At 55.8% G+C, this 15,740-nt stretch overlaps 2 protein-coding genes and 1 long non-coding RNA gene across 10 annotated transcripts; 2 read left to right on the top strand and 1 right to left on the bottom strand.

Annotated features, from left to right (window-relative positions):
- Nucleotides 1-1,401: 1,401 nt before the first annotated feature.
- Hmg20b (high mobility group 20 B) lies at nt 1,402-6,062 on the top strand. Of its 5 annotated transcripts, none has more exons than XM_087557689.1 (10): nt 1,421-1,471; nt 1,689-1,744; nt 2,417-2,525; nt 2,851-3,132; nt 3,416-3,536; nt 4,041-4,087; nt 4,553-4,628; nt 4,988-5,332; nt 5,420-5,552; nt 5,636-6,059. In XM_087557689.1, the coding sequence occupies exons 2-10, from the start codon at nt 1,707-1,709 to the stop codon at nt 5,646-5,648; spliced, it is 1,164 nt and encodes a 387-aa protein (XP_087413815.1). In that variant the 5' UTR covers nt 1,421-1,471; nt 1,689-1,706; the 3' UTR covers nt 5,649-6,059. The 5 variants fall into 5 exon arrangements, with proteins under 5 accessions (NP_001102201.1, XP_087413815.1, XP_087413817.1 ...); XM_087557691.1 differs by having other exon boundaries at nt 4,988-5,203; XM_087557690.1 differs by having other exon boundaries at nt 2,929-3,132.
- LOC148004446 (uncharacterized) lies at nt 3,459-5,150 on the bottom strand. 2 transcript variants are annotated; one of them, XR_015625058.1, is made up of 4 exons: nt 4,859-5,150; nt 4,531-4,654; nt 4,241-4,298; nt 3,459-3,732 (listed from the first exon to the last, which is right to left on the bottom strand). It is a non-coding gene; the product is annotated as an uncharacterized LOC148004446 (long non-coding RNA). The 2 variants fall into 2 exon arrangements; XR_015625057.1 differs by having other exon boundaries at nt 3,459-3,766.
- Nucleotides 6,063-8,484: 2,422 nt separating the features above from the next.
- On the top strand, nt 8,485-15,686 carry Gipc3 (GIPC PDZ domain containing family, member 3). Of its 3 annotated transcripts, none has more exons than XM_087558585.1 (6): nt 8,485-8,815; nt 9,952-10,137; nt 10,340-10,520; nt 11,679-11,791; nt 12,794-12,888; nt 13,040-15,686. In XM_087558585.1, exons 1-6 carry the CDS (start codon nt 8,636-8,638, stop codon nt 15,510-15,512), a joined length of 3,228 nt encoding a protein of 1,075 aa, XP_087414711.1. In that variant the 5' UTR covers nt 8,485-8,635; the 3' UTR covers nt 15,513-15,686.
- The last annotated feature ends 54 nt before the right edge of the window (nt 15,687-15,740 follow it).

The following is a 15,740-nucleotide window of genomic DNA, read 5'->3' on the forward strand; positions in this document are numbered from 1 at the left end:
TCAGCAGACAAATGGGTGCTGGGAATAGAATTCAGGTTTCCTGCAAGAGAAACGCACTCTCCACCACAGACCCACAACTCTCCAATCCTCTTCAGTTTCTCTTTTACTGTGGACTGTTACAGACTAGAGTAAAATCACATTTGGCAACCGAGATGTGGGGTGTGCTGTCTCTTCTTTTTGGATAATGAGGATCAAATTCAAGTTGTTGGACTTCTCTGTAAATCCCTTTACTTTTTTATTATTTTTAAGATTTTTTTTTAATTTTTAATTTTTATTTTTATTTGAGTACACACTAGCTGTCTTCAGATACACCAGAAGAGGGCATCGGATCCCATTACAGATGGTTGTGAGCCACCATGTGGTTGCTGGGAATTGAACTCAGGTCCTTTGGAAGAGCAGTCAGTGCTCTTAACCACTGAGCCATGTCTCCAGCCCTTTAAGATTTATTTTTGCATATGGGTACAACACAGCTGTCTTCACACACGCATCAGATCCCATTACAGATCGTTGTGAGTCACCATGTGGTTGCTGGGAATTGAACTCAGGACCTCGGGAAGAGCAGTGAATGCTCTTAACCTCTGAGCCATGCCTCCAGCCCACCCCTTTGCTTGCTAAGCCCTCTTGTCAGCCTGCAGCTGACCTTCAAAATGCTTTATTTATGAAAATGCTCTCAGCCGAGCTTCTAGCTTAGACCTAGGTGTCAGCCTCCCAGCCTGTTACTCTTCCTATGGTTCAATGCATCCCTCGGTCAAAAAGTAAAACCAAGGCTCCACAGAAAGGAAAATCAGTGACTGGTGGTCAGGGTATATACACAGACCATTTCCCCAGTCCTCCATTTATAAAGCATACGTTCATTCATTTATTTTGGTGTGTATGTGTTGCACATGTCACAGCACACGGTGGAGCTCAGAGGACAACTTGCTGGAAAATCCATTCTCACTTACCACTTTGTGGGTTCCAAACTCAAGTCGTCCACTAGGTGGCGAGCACCTTCAAGTGCTGTGCAATCTCACCAGACCCATTTTTCTTTCAACGTAGTAAGAAAAAATACGCCTTGCCCTACTGCAGAGGGGTGCCTCTTTGGAACTTAACTCCTTCCTCAGGAGCCTACTAAAAACGCCTCCTCCGCCGACCGCGTCCCTGGTCTCCATCTCCATACCTACTGGCCCTTTAAGGAGCTCCGCCCCACAGCGCGCCGCCAATCGCCTCCGATTGGTCCCGAGCCTGTCCGAGCGCAGCCGAACTTGACGCACCCGCCCGCAACCTGCCCGACGCACCTCCCACGCGGCTCCGCAGATCTTTAGCCAATCACCGCCCGGCGCGCCGAAATTAATCTGCATAACCCCGCCCCCATGGATTACTCAGCCAATTGAAGCGCTAGGCTTGGGTTTATTAGCATGAGGGAGGAGCGGGCGCGGGCGCTTGGTTGGAGCGTCGCCGCATCCCAGGTCCCGGGAAAGTTTTTTCAGAGGTGAAAAGAGCCGGGAAGTCGGGGCCTGCGCGGGGCGGAGGCTGCGGGGCGCGGCCTCCGGGACTCGATCTCGCAACAAAGGATCGCGGGGCCTCCCGCCCCAGGACCTACCCGCCCCGGGATCAGCCTCCCCCGCTTGGGCACCCCGGGGACCGGCCTGCGGTCCCGTCGGGGTGGCAGGCAGGAACCCCCTAACCTTTGCCGGCTTCTGTTCCAGGACCCCCCCGGAGTGGCCATGTCCCACGGTCCCCGGCAGCCAGGCGCAGCCACCGCGTGAGTGCGCCTCCCCCTGCCTGTCCCGACCCTGGATATGTCTTGTCCCCATCGTCGAGTACCCCTGGAAATGCCTTGTGTCCACCTCGAGTACCACTGGTCATGCCCGTCTCTACCCCGGGTACTCCTGGGCATGTCCTGTCCCACATCTCTGGGAACCCCTGAACATTCCATGTATCTACTCTCGGGTACTCCTAAACACGTTATGTCCACGCTGGGACCTCTGGACATGCACTGTCCTACCCTTAGGTACCTCTGTGAACCCCTCTTTTGGGAACCCTGGACCTGTCCTGTCCCTGTTTCCTACCTTATCCCCACTACTGGGACTTCTGACCATGTCCTGTCACTCTTCGGGATTTCTGTACTCCCCGTAGAATTGACAGGGAACCCTATAGTCTTCCTCGCTATCTCATTTTGCTCCTAGGCTCCAGGACCACCTCACTGCATCCTCCCCCCGCTCCCGGCCCCACCTCGAAATCCTTGAACTATCCTCACTCCACAGTGGTCTACTGTGACCCTTGGATCCTCAAACCCTAGGTCCCCACCCCCTTTTCCCGGGCTCATGCTTGCTCTCACATACTTCTGTGATCTCCAGTGACAAGAATGGGATGGGTAGGTATGGGGGAATGATTCTGGCACTTAATGGTGACCCTGGTTTCCTGTGTCCCCAAGACCTGCGGGAGGCAAGACTCCGGGCCAGCATGGGGCCTTTGTAGTGGCTGTCAAGCAGGAGCGCAGCGAAGGTCCCCGTGCCGGAGAGAAGGGGCCCCAGGAGGAGGAGGTGAGTCCCCATCTGAAAAGCCTGTCCCGGGCTGGGGATTTAGCTCAGTGGTAGAGCGCTTACCTAGGAAGCGCAAGGCCCTGGGTTCGGTCCCCAGCTCCGAAAAAAAAAAAAAAAAAAAAAAAAAAAAAAAAAAGCCTGTCCCCTGGCTCAGCAACACACACCTCACAAGTCCACACTGTATAAGACCCTCCCACTGCCTAGCAAGAGGCCACGCCCCCGCCCATCCTGTCATTGGCTTCAGTCCCACCCCTAGGAGGTTGTCTCCGCACAGGACAATTGGCTCTCTAGAGTTCTGACCCTTGATCTGCTGTCCCACTACTAGGCTAGGCCCCGCCCACACGCCCCAGACCCCGCCCACAGTTCTCAGAGCCCCTCCCAAGGACACAGCCCCCTCCTGCAGCCAGTGAAGAAGCGAGGCTGGCCCAAAGGCAAGAAAAGAAAGAAGATTCTCCCCAATGGGCCCAAGGCCCCGGTCACGGGCTATGTTCGCTTCCTGAACGAGAGGCGGGAGCAGATTCGCACCCGACATCCGGACCTTCCCTTCCCGGAGATCACCAAGATGTTGGGCGCGGAGTGGAGCAAGCTGCAGCCAGCAGAGAAGCAGGTAGAGACCAGAGAAGCGGGTGGCAGAAACAGGAGGGTTCCTGGGTCTTCCTGCCAGCAAGGCAAGCCTCATCGGTGATCTTCGGGTTCAGTGAGAGACCCTGGCTCAAAGAACAAGGTGGAGAGTGAGTCAGACAGACCTGGAGAAGGGATGCTCTTTCTAAGGGTTTGAGGGAGGGAGAGAGGCAAGGTGGGAGTTACGAACAGGTCCTGGCTCTGGCCACCCCTGTGTGCCTGCCTTCGTTTGGGCTGGCCCTAGTTTGTGGGTGCTACTCCCCTCCCAGCGGTACCTGGATGAGGCAGAGAAGGAGAAACAGCAGTACTTGAAGGAGCTGTGGGCATACCAGCAGTCAGAGGCCTACAAGGTCTGCACCGAGAAGATCCAAGAAAACAAAATAAAAAAAGGTGAGTGAGTCGGGCAGTGGTGGCACACACCTTTAATCCAGCCCTTGGGAGGCAGAGGAGCTCTGCGTTCGAAGCCAGCCTGGTCTATAAACAGTTCCGGGGGGCTGGAGAGATGGCTCAGCGGTTAAGAGCACTGACTGCTCTTCCAGAGGTCCTGAGTTCAAATCCCAGCAACCACATGGTGGCTCACAACCATCTGTAATGAGATCCGATGTCCTCTTCTGGTGTGTCTGAAGATAGTAACAGTGTACTTACATATAATAAATAAATAAATCTTAAAAAAAAAAAAAAACAGTTCCGGGACAGCCACAGATACCCAGGGAAACCCTGTCTCAAAAACAAACAAACAAACAAACAAACAAACACCCAGCAACAACAAAAAGAAAGGTTAATGGGCCCAAACTCCAATGGGCACAAAGGTTTCCAAGGGGGCCATGGGTGGGGACTTGGGACTGGGAGGGTCCCTGGAGTCCTGGCTGACCTGCCTTCTTCCCTCCTCACCAGAGGACTCCAGCTCTGGGCTCATGAACACCCTCCTGAATGGACACAAGGTAAGGGCCTCTCTGTCCAGAAGGACTTAAGGGAGAAGACACCAATGTTTTTAGACACCCCTCCTCCTTCCCCAGTGAGTGTGCCCCATAGATATAGGCAAGACCACTGTGGAGACACAGCAACACCATGGTGGGGCATAGCTTAGTCCTGACCTGACATGTAGGAAGCTGGGGACTCCAGGGCCGCTCAGAGCTGAGAACATTCACTGCTCTGCAGAGGAAAAAAGATTCAGTTTCCAGCACCCCCTTGGCTGTGTGCACAGCCATCTCTAACTTCAGTTCTGGGGGATCAGCTACCTGCTACCCTCTTCTAGCCTTTGTGGATACTGCATACATATGGGACACACACACACACACACACACACACACACACACACCCCAAAGGAAATAAAAGCAGGCCAAGTGCTCCAGGAGGCCCAAGCTCCAGAGATGTGGGTCCCTACCAAACTCATTGCCATGTCCCAGGGTGTGGACTGCGGCGATGGCTTTTCAACCTTTGATGTTCCCATCTTCACTGAAGAGTTTTTGGACCAAAACAAAGGTGAGATTTTCGTAGGTGCTGGTGTCCTGGTAGGAAGAAGATTGGAAATGAGAATGAGGACTGAAGTCAGGACTGAGGTTTCAGGGGCCCAGGACAGAGGAGGGATGGAGTTAGGGATGGATTGGGAATAGAGGGAAGACAGCCAGGCTGGAGACGGTAGGGGTGGGGGTAGGGCTAAGATTGGGGGGAGAAAAGGGTCAGGGCTGGGGTCGGGGATTGAGGGCCGATACCGGGTCTGAAGGGAGATGAGGTCAGGGGTAAGGCCAGGGATGGAGGGGAAGGGTCGGGATGAGGCCAGAGACGAAGTGGGTCTACAGCACTCCAGGACCAGTTCCAGGGCTCTGACTCCTGTCCTGCAGCACGCGAGGCAGAGCTGCGGCGCCTGCGGAAGATGAACGTGGCTTTCGAGGAGCAGAACGCAGTGCTGCAGCGCCACACTCAGAGCATGAACAGCGCTCGTGAGCGTCTGGAGCAAGAGCTGGCGCTGGAGGAGCGGCGCACGCTGGCGCTGCAACAGCAACTGCAGGCTGTGAGACAAGCGCTCACGGCTAGTTTCGCCTCTCTGCCGGTGCCCGGTGCGCAGCCCCGCCCACAGCCCCGGGCCCGCCCACAGGACGTTCTGTTAGGCCCCGCCCCAATTCCGCGCCAGGCTCCGCTTCCGCAGTATCTGTCCCATCTACCGGACGCGGACCTGCCTGTTGCGCGTAGGCCCCCCCGCCCCCGCCCAAGGAACGCCCCTTCTCTGCGTGTTCAGCCTCGGGTCCGCCCCTCACTAACCCGCTGACCCGCAGGCACCGGGGAGACGCCGACGCTCGGAACGCTGGACTTCTACATGGCGCGGCTTCACGGAGCCATCGAGCGCGACCCGGCGCAGCACGAGAGACTGATCGCGCGCGTCAAGGAGATCCTGGCGCGAGTAGCCAGGTCCGAGGTGCAGGAGGGGAGGAACGGGGTGAAGAGAGAGTATGGCTCAGCTCGAGGTCTTCATCACCCCCTCTGTCCCACAGCGAGCACCTGTGACAGGCCTCTTGGACCGGGAGACGCCCCTCCACACCCGCCCAGGAAGAAGCTGCACCTTGGGGTCTCCAGACCCCCCTCAAATGAAATCTCAACTGCATCCCTTTAACCTCGAACCCCAACCCAGGTTGCAGAGCCCGGAAGACCTGCCTGCCTCACAGGGAGGGTCACAGTACAGTGGGTCAGGAACAGAGGAACCATGGCCTCCGGACTCAGATACCCCACCGCCACCCCTGATGAAGAGCAGGACCCTAGGCCACTCACCATACAGCCACTGGACCCACTGGGCAGGCGCTAACCAAGCAGCGCCGGGGTAGGGGTGGGGTAGTCCAACAGCCCCTTACCCCACGCCTTTCATCACTCAATCCGGACTTTTAAATATGTGTCAATAAAAGCAAGTGAGTTTTCATTCAAGTTAACAGTTGTGGCTTCAGAGGAGTAGGCCCAGCCTGTTCATGATTGTCCTGCTGCGGTGGCCTGGCCTGCCTTCCTACCTCTAGTACAGGATCTCAGAACCTTCACTACACGGTTATCAAGTGGGGAAACTGAGGCAGAGTTGGGCTAGAGTCCCCTATCTCCCTGTCCGTTTTGAGGATCCTCTGTGGCTTTAGGGTCAGGCTGGATTCAGTTCACCCAACCCCCAGATTGGACTTCAGTCCACCTCCCAGAAATTTTACTAAATAAAACTTGCTTTAGCTGAGTGGTGGCCACAGCTAGTCCCAGCCAGCACTCAGGAAGCAGAAGCAGGGGAATCCATGAATTTGAGGCCAGCCTGATCTACAGAGTGAATTCCAGGACAGCCAGGGCTACACAGAGACCCTGTCTCAAAACAACAAAACAACGAAAAACAGCCCCACCACAGAGTTCTCCAGCCATCAGCTACATCTAGTTCTGGAACACTCCCCAGAGGAAACCCTAACTGCCTGAACCTTCTCTATGCCTGATCTCAGCCCCCCCTACACACCCACACCTACTTCACATCCTGGGACATTTCCCATCACAGCGGTCACACTGTGTGGCAATTTATGCCTGTTCTCTCAGTGGGCACCACTGACGCTGTGGGACACATCCTCCTTTTTTTCTATTCTTTTTTTCGGAGCTGGAGACCGAACCCAGGGCCTTGTGCTTGCTAGGCAAGTGCTCTACCACTGAGCCAAATCCCCAACCCCGGGACATATCCTCTTCATGGCTGAGTAATACTCCATATGCTCCAAGCTGTGGTGAGTCACTCTGCCTGAGCCTATCCACTTCCTGTTTGACCATCCATGTCCAGCCCCCAGGGCAGGAGCTGCTGGATGTGACAGAGAACTGTGGAGGACACCTCTGGCTCAAACTTGAAAGAGCCCTGCCAGGGGACTGTTTAATTAATGAGATAGACTATCCTTTAAAACCTGTCTAATCCAACACACGTGTGAGGTGCCAATGAGTTGTACCTCTCAAATGTGTTCCCACCCTCACCCCAGAACCTCCAGGCATGACCTTATTAGGAAGCAGGACGATGGCGGTGTAATTAACTTGAGTGAGGTCATGTTGGGGCAGAGTGGGCGCTATGCCAATAGCAAATGTCCTTTCGAGAAAAGGAAAGTTGACACAGGCCTGGGACTGGGCTTTGTGACAACAGAGGCAGAAACTGCACAGGCCTATGGGCCAAGGACTGTGGAGGACAGCCTCCCAACTGGGGGGTGGGGGGAGGGAGGTGGGGACTAATGCCAGACCTCCAGTTATCACCTGAAGGATTAATTCAATCTGAGTTTTGTTTTGTGACAATGTCTCATGTAGCCAAGGCTAGTCTGGAATTCACTGAGTGGTCAAGGATGACCTTGATCCTCCTGCCTCCACTTTCCCAGGTGGGGGTGTCCCTATGCCCAGATCCCTCCCCCGCACCCCCACCCCCGTAAATGCTCTATCTGCATTTACACCTGCGTGCCAGAAGAGGGCATCAGATCCCTTATAGCTCCTAACCAGCCAGTGCTCTTCACCGCTGAACCATCCCTCCCGCTCTGGTTGATTCTTTTAGGCCACCTACTTTGTGACACTCTATCGTGGGAATTCAGAAGACACACAGCCCCAGCTGTTCATTGACCCCTGCACCCCATTTCACCCACCACACACTTGGGGATCCCTGAAAAAGTAGCATCTCACAGTGGTTTGGTCTTCATTTCTTAAAAATTCTTTTGGGAAGGAGAGTGGGGTAAGTTGAGACAGGGCTTCTCTGTGTAGCCCTGGCTGTCCTGGAACTCGCTCTGTAGACCAGACTAGTCCTGAACTCAGAGATCCACTCCCTTTACCTCCCCAGTGTTTAAATTAAAGGTGTGCCCCCTCACTGCCTAGCTTATGACAATTCTTTTTTCCAGGGGTAGTGCACACAACTTTAATTTCATCACTGGGGAGGTGGAGGCCAAAGGGTCAGGAGGAGATTAGGGTCACCCTTGGGAACATAGTGAGTTCCAGGTCAACTTGGGTTACATGAGATTCTGCCTCAAAAGCAAAACAAAACTTATTAAGGGAGAGATTTGGAGGTAGGGGCAGCAGGTGGTCTTTAAAATAAACAGGTGAGCAGTCACTGGGAGCTCTGGGACTTAGCCCCAGAGGAGAGCCCAGCTTGAGCAAGAGCCCTGGGGTAGGGTGGACTCTGGGGTAGGGCAAGGGGGGGAGGCATGCGAGGCCAGATAGACAAGACACCGGTGTTCACAGGCGGGGAGTGGGGAGTTGAGGGAAGGCTTCTGACGTGACCGACCGGTAGGCTGTGCGTGGAGTGGAGGAGGAAGAGTGGGAGAAGGTAGGGGCTCCCCGGGAGGCCAAGACTGGATGCGGCACCCACAGCCCGAGGCCTCCCCCTGTTGTTCGCGGGTCCCCGGGGAGGGCGCGGCTGGCCATGGCAGGCGGTTTCACCTTCCCCCGGGCGGCTCGGGTTCCCGGATCTGCTTACGCCCGGCTCGGCTGTCGCGGGTTCCGGGCGGGAGGCGCAGGACGCTGCGACCCTGCGCGCCATGGACAGTGCTGCGCCCCGCGAGCCCGGGGCCACCGAGCCCCCGGCCCGCGCGCGCCCGCGCCTAGTGTTCCGCACGCAGCTGGCGCACGGCAGCCCGACTGGCAGGATCGAGGGCTTCACGAACGTCAGAGAGCTCTACGCCAAGATCGCGGAGGCCTTCGGCATCGCGCCTACTGAGGTGAGAGCGGACCACGGATACCACCCGGGACCCAGTCTGATGGAGTTTCTATATCCTCCGAGAACCCGACCCAGCCATCGGGAGGCCATGAATGGGGTGGGAATCAGCTTAGTGAAGCTTGTAGAGCAGTCACCTAGGTAGGGTTTGGAAAGCCAAGTACCATCCCCGACACAGGATAAAGCCGGTGTAGTGATGTAAGTCTGTTATTCTAATACTGGGAAGGTGGAGGCGAGGTTTGGGAGTTCAAAGTTGGTCACCCTCAGATACATAGTAAACTAGAGGGTCAGCCTGAGCTACGTGAGGCCTTATATAAAATAAAGTCACTTCTCAGTTCTTTCATTCAATTATTTCTATCATTCCCTTCTGGTTGTTTGTCCTTTTCTTTCTTTTAATTTTGTTTTTCTGAGACAGGGTCTCACCATATAGCCCTGGCCAGTCTGTAACTTGCTCTGTCGCTGAGTCTGGGATCAAATACACAGAGATCCACCTGCCTCAGCCTCTAGAGTGTTGGGGCTAAAGGTGTGGGCCACCATTTAGTATGGGTTTGCTTTATTATATGTGGGGATACCAGAGCACACGGTCAAGGTTGAGCAACAGTTTGTAGGGGTCAGTTCTCTCCTCCCACATGCGACCCCTGAGAATCAAGCAGGCTGGCCGACTGGACACACACACACACACGCACGCACGCGCCTTCTTGACCGTTCTCATTCTATTGTTTGTTCATTTAATTGAGATAATATCTCACTTTGTAGCTCAGGCTGGCCTGAAATTCACTCTGTAACTCAAGCTGACTTCTAACTTTGCAGCATTTTCCCTTGCCTCCGCTTCCCAACTTCTGGGCTTATATTCCTGATCCAGGATGCTTGGCCTTTTTATTTTGGGGAAGCCTGATACTCTTAGTCATCCTCCTGTCTCAGCCTCCTAAGTGCTGGGATGACAAACCCAAAGCATACCCACCGTCTTGCCAGCCCACTTGGTCACGAGTGGGCAGTTAGAGGCTGGGGGCAGCTGTCTCATGCGGGCCACAGTTGCTTCTGGCCGCTAGGGGACGCCCACAGAGCAGGTCTGCCTCAGAAGGGTGTGCAGAGTCGACTTTTGTCCATAGCTGAATCTGGGTCCCTCTCGTATCCGAATAGATCCTATTCTGCACCCTCAACAGTCACAAAGTGGACATGCAGAAGTTGCTGGGGGGACAGATTGGGCTAGAAGACTTCATCTTTGCGCACGTGCGTGGAGAGACCAAAGAAGTGGAGGTTACCAAAACGGAGGACGCTCTAGGACTGACCATTACAGACAACGGGGCTGGATACGCCTTCATCAAGGTGCCTGGGTGTGTGTGTGTGTGTGTGTGTGTGTGTGTGTGTGTGTGAGAGAGAGAGAGAGAGAGAGAGAGAGAGAGAGAGAGAGAGAGAGAGAGAGAGAGAGCTGGGTGATTAATGGCCTTGTCTAGACCTAAGAAGGCTCTGAGGACCCCAGGGAGGTGGCCCGGGCAGACGACCTACAAGTGACTGTAATTTCTCACAGAGAATCAAGGAAGGCAGCATTATCAACAGGATTGAGGCGGTGTGCGTGGGGGATAGCATCGAGGCCATCAATGACCACTCTATTGTGGGCTGCCGGCACTACGAGGTGGCCAAAATGCTACGGGAACTGCCCAAATCTCAGCCCTTCACCCTGCGTCTAGTGCAGCCCCGGAGAGCCTTCGGTAAGGACTGCTGCGCTCTAGGCTTGCACGAAGCGGGGAAATGGTATTCTTTTTTTTTTTTTTTTTTTTGGTTCTTTTTTTTTTCGGAGCTGGGGACCGAACCCAGGGCCTTGCGCTTCCTAGGCAAGCGCTCTACCACTGAACTAAATCCCCAACCCCTGGGAAATGGTATTCTGACACACATTCTCACAGCCCAAGCTGCCCTCAAACTCAATATGTACCCAAGGATGACCTTGAACGTCTCATCCTGGCCTGCTTTGCAATGGCTCCTACATAGTGCTCCAGGGACCCTAGGATGAGAAAGGAGTGTTGCTTCTAAAAAAAGTTGACGAGGGTTGGGGATTTAGCTCAGTGGGAGAGCGCTTGCCTAGGAAGCGCAAGGCCTTGGGTTCGGTCCCCAGCTCCGAAAAAAGAAAAAAAAAAGTTGACGAAATGAGCACCATTTTGGGGTGTTTTCTGTATAGTGTCCCGGGCTCTTTTTCTTTTTTCTTTTTCTGGAGCTGGGGACCGAACCCAGGGCCTTGTGCTTGCTAGGCAAGCACTCTACTACTGAGCTAAATCCCCAATCCCGTGTCCCGGGCTCTTTAAGGTGCTGATCAGTGCTCCTTACCCCCAACCACTCTTTGTCAGGAGCGCCTCAAGGTTGGACAGCCACACACGTCCACAGACATCACCCAGGATCTCTTAGGGAAAGATTAATATACGCCGGGGGACTCTAGGGGCTCTCCAACCTTGACCACACCTCAAGCCCCTCACTGGGGGATTCTAAGCGGGGATGCACCCCCCTCACCACGCCCCAGCTCCTTCACTGAAGAACTAGGCGGGGCTCCACCCTGATCACGCCCACAAACCGTCACTGGGGGATTCTAGTTGGGGACTACGCCTGACCACGCCCCTACCTCCTCATTGGGGATTCTAGAGGAAGCTCCGCCCTGACCACGCCCCAAGCCCCCTCACAAGGAGGTTTTAGGTGGGGCTCTACCCCTACCACATCCCCAGCCCCATAGTCCTGCTACAGCTCTCAGGAGATAAGGCATGCCAACCTTGAGTTCAAAGTCAGCCTGGGTTACAGAGGAAGACCCTATTTGCAAAAGAAAATAAACAGGAAAAACACACCACACAAAACAGACCACATCTGTACCGATTTGTCCCCTCCAGATATGATTGGTCAGAGGAGCAGGAGCAGCAAGTGTCCCGTGGAAGCTAAAGTGAGCAGCGGGAGGGAGACCCTGCGCCTGCGCTCAGGGGGCGCTGCCACTGTGGAAGAGGCGGTGAGTGACTGTTGGCATGGTCGCAGTTGACACTTTTTTGTCAAGACCACGGTGGGATATCAGGCCTGTTATCCCATCATTCAAGAGGGTGAGGCAGGAGGATGGTCACAAGTGCAAGGCTAGCCTGAGCCTCTGAGCAGGACCATGTGTCAAAAAGACAAAGACCCTGTTCTCAGAGCAGCCGTTTCCCACCTTGTGCAGTGGGTACCGGATGGAGAACGGGACAGTTCACAGAGTCTGAGGGGTGCCACCTGTTCCTGGCAGAGAAGCGGGAGGGATCGATGTGACCTCTAACTTATTGGTTATTTTTTGCATTTTGTGTGTATGCATACAGAGGTCAAAGGTTAATATCTGTGTCTTCCTTACTCCCCAACTTTAATTTTTAAATGGCATTTCTTTTTTGTTTTATTATATTTTGCCTGTGTATTTTGTGTGTGCACATGTGAAAAAGTGCGTGGACAGGAGAGTGGAGGAGGTCAGAGGACACTGGGAAGCAGTTTTTATTTTTGCACCTTTACAAGCACCCTAGAGCTTGAACCCAGGTCCTCATGCCTGTGAAGCGAGAGTCTCACGGAGCGTACCTCCTTGAGAGTTGGAATTCTGTGTGTTAACTATACTAGGTAATGGGGGTCCTTGTGAGATTTTTCACGTGTGTTCGAGTACATCCATCACCTTTCTCATCTCCTTACCCCTCCCACCCAGACCTCTGCCTCCTCCTCTCACCTCTTTTTAATGGTACATGGTTTGTGTCAGGGCATAGACCATCAGCTACACCACTGAAGAAAGTGTCTCCTATCCCTTCAGTAATCACCCCTGGGGGCGGGTCACCCAGCCCCTCCCCACCATCAATCGGGAAGGTGTCACCACTAGCAACTACAAACCTGTCAATTCTCAAAGGCGGGTCCCGCAGTTCCTATCCCTGGCAACCACTAATGGTCTATCAAACTTGGGGCGGGGCCTCCAGCTTGTCATTCACCCACTGGGCCATTCACCTGTCCGCAGCCCAGCGACGTGGAAGCGGCAGCGGCGCGCAGGGTGGACGACCTACTGGAGAGCTACATGGGCATCCGAGACCCCGAGCTGGGTAAGCGGCGCGGGTAAGAGCGGGGTCCCGGGCACGGGAGGGTGGTGGTCGGCGGGAGCGTGCACCCGAGCTCACAGTCAGTCTGTCTTTTCACCCTGTCCCTCCGTCTGCCCGTCCGTCCCTCTGTTTGTCTATCTTGTCCCTCTTTTCGTCTGGCCCCTCAGCGGCCGCGGTGGTGGAGACTGCTCGGAGCTCGGTGGGAGCCCAGGCCTTCGCACGCGGCCTGGACGCTGTTCTGGGCGAGTTCGCCTTTCCAGACGAGTTCGTGGTGGAGGTGTGGGCAGCCATCGGCGAGGCCCACGACGCTTGTGGCTAGCGTGTGTGGGAGTCTCCAGTCCTGGGCCCAGCCCCCTGCCCCAGCGCCACTCCACAACCCAGGACAGCCCTGAGACACGCTCCACCACCAGAACCCGACCCAGTTCTGAGACCCAGGCCCATCTTGAGGCCCAGCCTGGTTCTAGCACCCAGTTCAGCTCTGAGACCCATCCGGAACCTCATCCCGGTTCTGGAACCCAGGTTAGCTCAGAGGTCCAGCCCAGCTCTAGAACCCAACCCAGTTCTTTGATCCAGGCCCATTCTGAGGCTCAGCTTGCTTCTAGCACCCAGTCAGAATCCCAGCCTGGTTCTGGAACCCAGGTTAGCCCCAAGGCCAGGTCCTGCTCTAGAACCAAAAGTGCTATCCTGCCTAGCTCTAGAACCCAGCTCAGCTCTGAGACCCAGCCGGAATTCCCTGACAGCCCTGAACTCCAGTCCTGCTCTAAAACCAAAATTGAAGCCCAGGGCAGCTCTAGAACCCAACCCAGTTCTGTGACCCAGGCCCACCCCAAGGCCCAGCTTGGTTCTGTAACCCTGGTTGTCTCTCAAGACCAGCCAGCCTTTAAATCCCAGTCTATTCCTGGGGTACAGTCTGACTTCAGAACACAGGCCAGCCCTAAGGTTCAGGCTGGCTCTGGAACCCAGAGCGGTCCCAGGCCTGAGCCCTGTTCTAAAACTTATCCTGAATCTGACTGCCAACCCATCCCTAGAGCCCAGGCTGGCTCTGAGGTCCAGCCAGGCTCTGAGGCCACACCCCGTTCTGGAGCCCGGGTTAGAACCCAGGCCAGCCCTCAGGTCAGCTTCTGCTCAGAGACAAAGTCTACTTCTAGACCACATATGGGCTCTGAGGGTGGGCTTGGTTCTAGAACACAGACCCACCCAGATAGGAAGCCATGCTCTAGAGCCCAGGCAGACACTGGGACCAACCCTGATGCTGCAGCCCAGGTCGTGGCTGACCCTCAGCCTTCCAGAATGCAGCCAAGCCCTGTCCCAGAGCCACACTCTGGAACCAGTACAAATGTTAAGAGGCAGCAGGGCTCAGAGCACCATCCCAGTTGCCAGTCCCAGAAACCAGGCTCTGAGAGCCAGCCCAGGTATAAGACAGCTGCCACCATGGCCTGGCCCTTCCCTGATACTTGGAGTGGTCAAGGAGGAACGGATTGCTTAGGACCCCAAGGAAGGTCCAGCAAGCCACTGGCTGCCAGAAGCCAAGTTGGTTGGAGTAGCCATCTGTCCCCCACACCTTTGCTTAGTACAGGCACCCAAAGCCATATTGCTGCCCGGCCCAAACTTAAACCTCAGCCCTGCCCCACACCCCAGCTGCCTGTCAGCGCCTCCCAACGCCTTGCACCCCAAGCTGGCCCCGGTGATGAGTTTTATTCTGAGGCCCAGCCAGGGGGCAGGAGCAGGACTGCAGACCCCCACTCCCAAATGCCACGCACTACCGAAACGAGGCCCAGCTCTGGGGTGTCTCCGGGCACAGACCCCACCCCACCCAGAAGATGTCGTGCAGGCTTCAAAGCACAGTCCGATTCTGGGACCCAGACCGACTTCCAGGCCTGGCCTAGCTCCAGAGCCCATGTTGGTTGGGTCAGACATCGAGGAACCCAGCCACAGCCATTGGTAGAGAAGGAGCCCAGCTCCAGGTCCCTTTCTAGTTCTGGGGGCAGAAGCCAGCACCTGGTGACTGCTGGAGCCAGCTGTGTCCCCCAGCTGGACACAGGACAGTGGCTTGGCTCTGGAGCCCACCCAGCCTCGAGAACCCAATTCAGTCCTCCGGTTCCAATCCGCGACGGAGCCCAGCCTAGCGCTCAGAAGGATTCCAGTTCCAGAATCCAACCAGGCCTCAGCCCCAGCCCCAGCCCCAGCCCCAGCCCCAGCCCCAGCCCCAGCCCCAGCCCCAGCCCCAGCCCCAGCCCCAGCCCAGGCAGTTCTGGAAGCCAGCCCAACACAGGAGCCTGCTCCCTCAGTTCTAGGGACAGTCGTCGCCCACAGACCCCTGGGCTTGAGCTTATAAAGGAGACTGATACCCTGGCGGGACCTCAGTCTCCAATCCGACAGACCCCCAGAGCCCCCACCCCTGCCCCGAGCAAGGTCGCTGGGCCTCGTCCTCAAGATGGAACCCAGGCCACAGCAGGCCCCAGGCCAGGCCCCCCACCCTCCCTCCTGGGCCCTGTGTCACGTGTCCCAGACACCCCCCAGAAGCCAGCCCTTTTCCCCAAGCCCCAGCTGGGATGTCAGAAGCCCAGTCCCCCCCCCACCATACGCATCACTCCTAGCTCCTCCCCCGGGTCTGGGCCCCTCCCCCACCCCAGCTTGTGACCTGACTCATCCCAGCAGGAGTACTAGATGGTAGAAACTGAGGCTTGGGTTTCAGGAGCCTGGCTGCGAACCCCAAACCCCTTGTAAGAGGATCCAGCCACAGAAGGCACAGTGGTGGGAGGCTCCTGGGAGACCGTGGTGGGGAATAAAGGAGCCCACACCTCCACAACACAACCGCCAGTATCCCCTTGACTGTGGTTTTCTCGGAGCTGCAGGAAATGGAGGCAA

Source organism: Rattus norvegicus, chromosome 7, assembly GCF_021556685.1.
Source record: "Rattus norvegicus strain SHRSP/BbbUtx chromosome 7, alternate assembly SHRSP_T2T, whole genome shotgun sequence".
In the NCBI taxonomy this organism is placed as follows: Eukaryota; Metazoa; Chordata; class Mammalia; order Rodentia; family Muridae; genus Rattus; species Rattus norvegicus.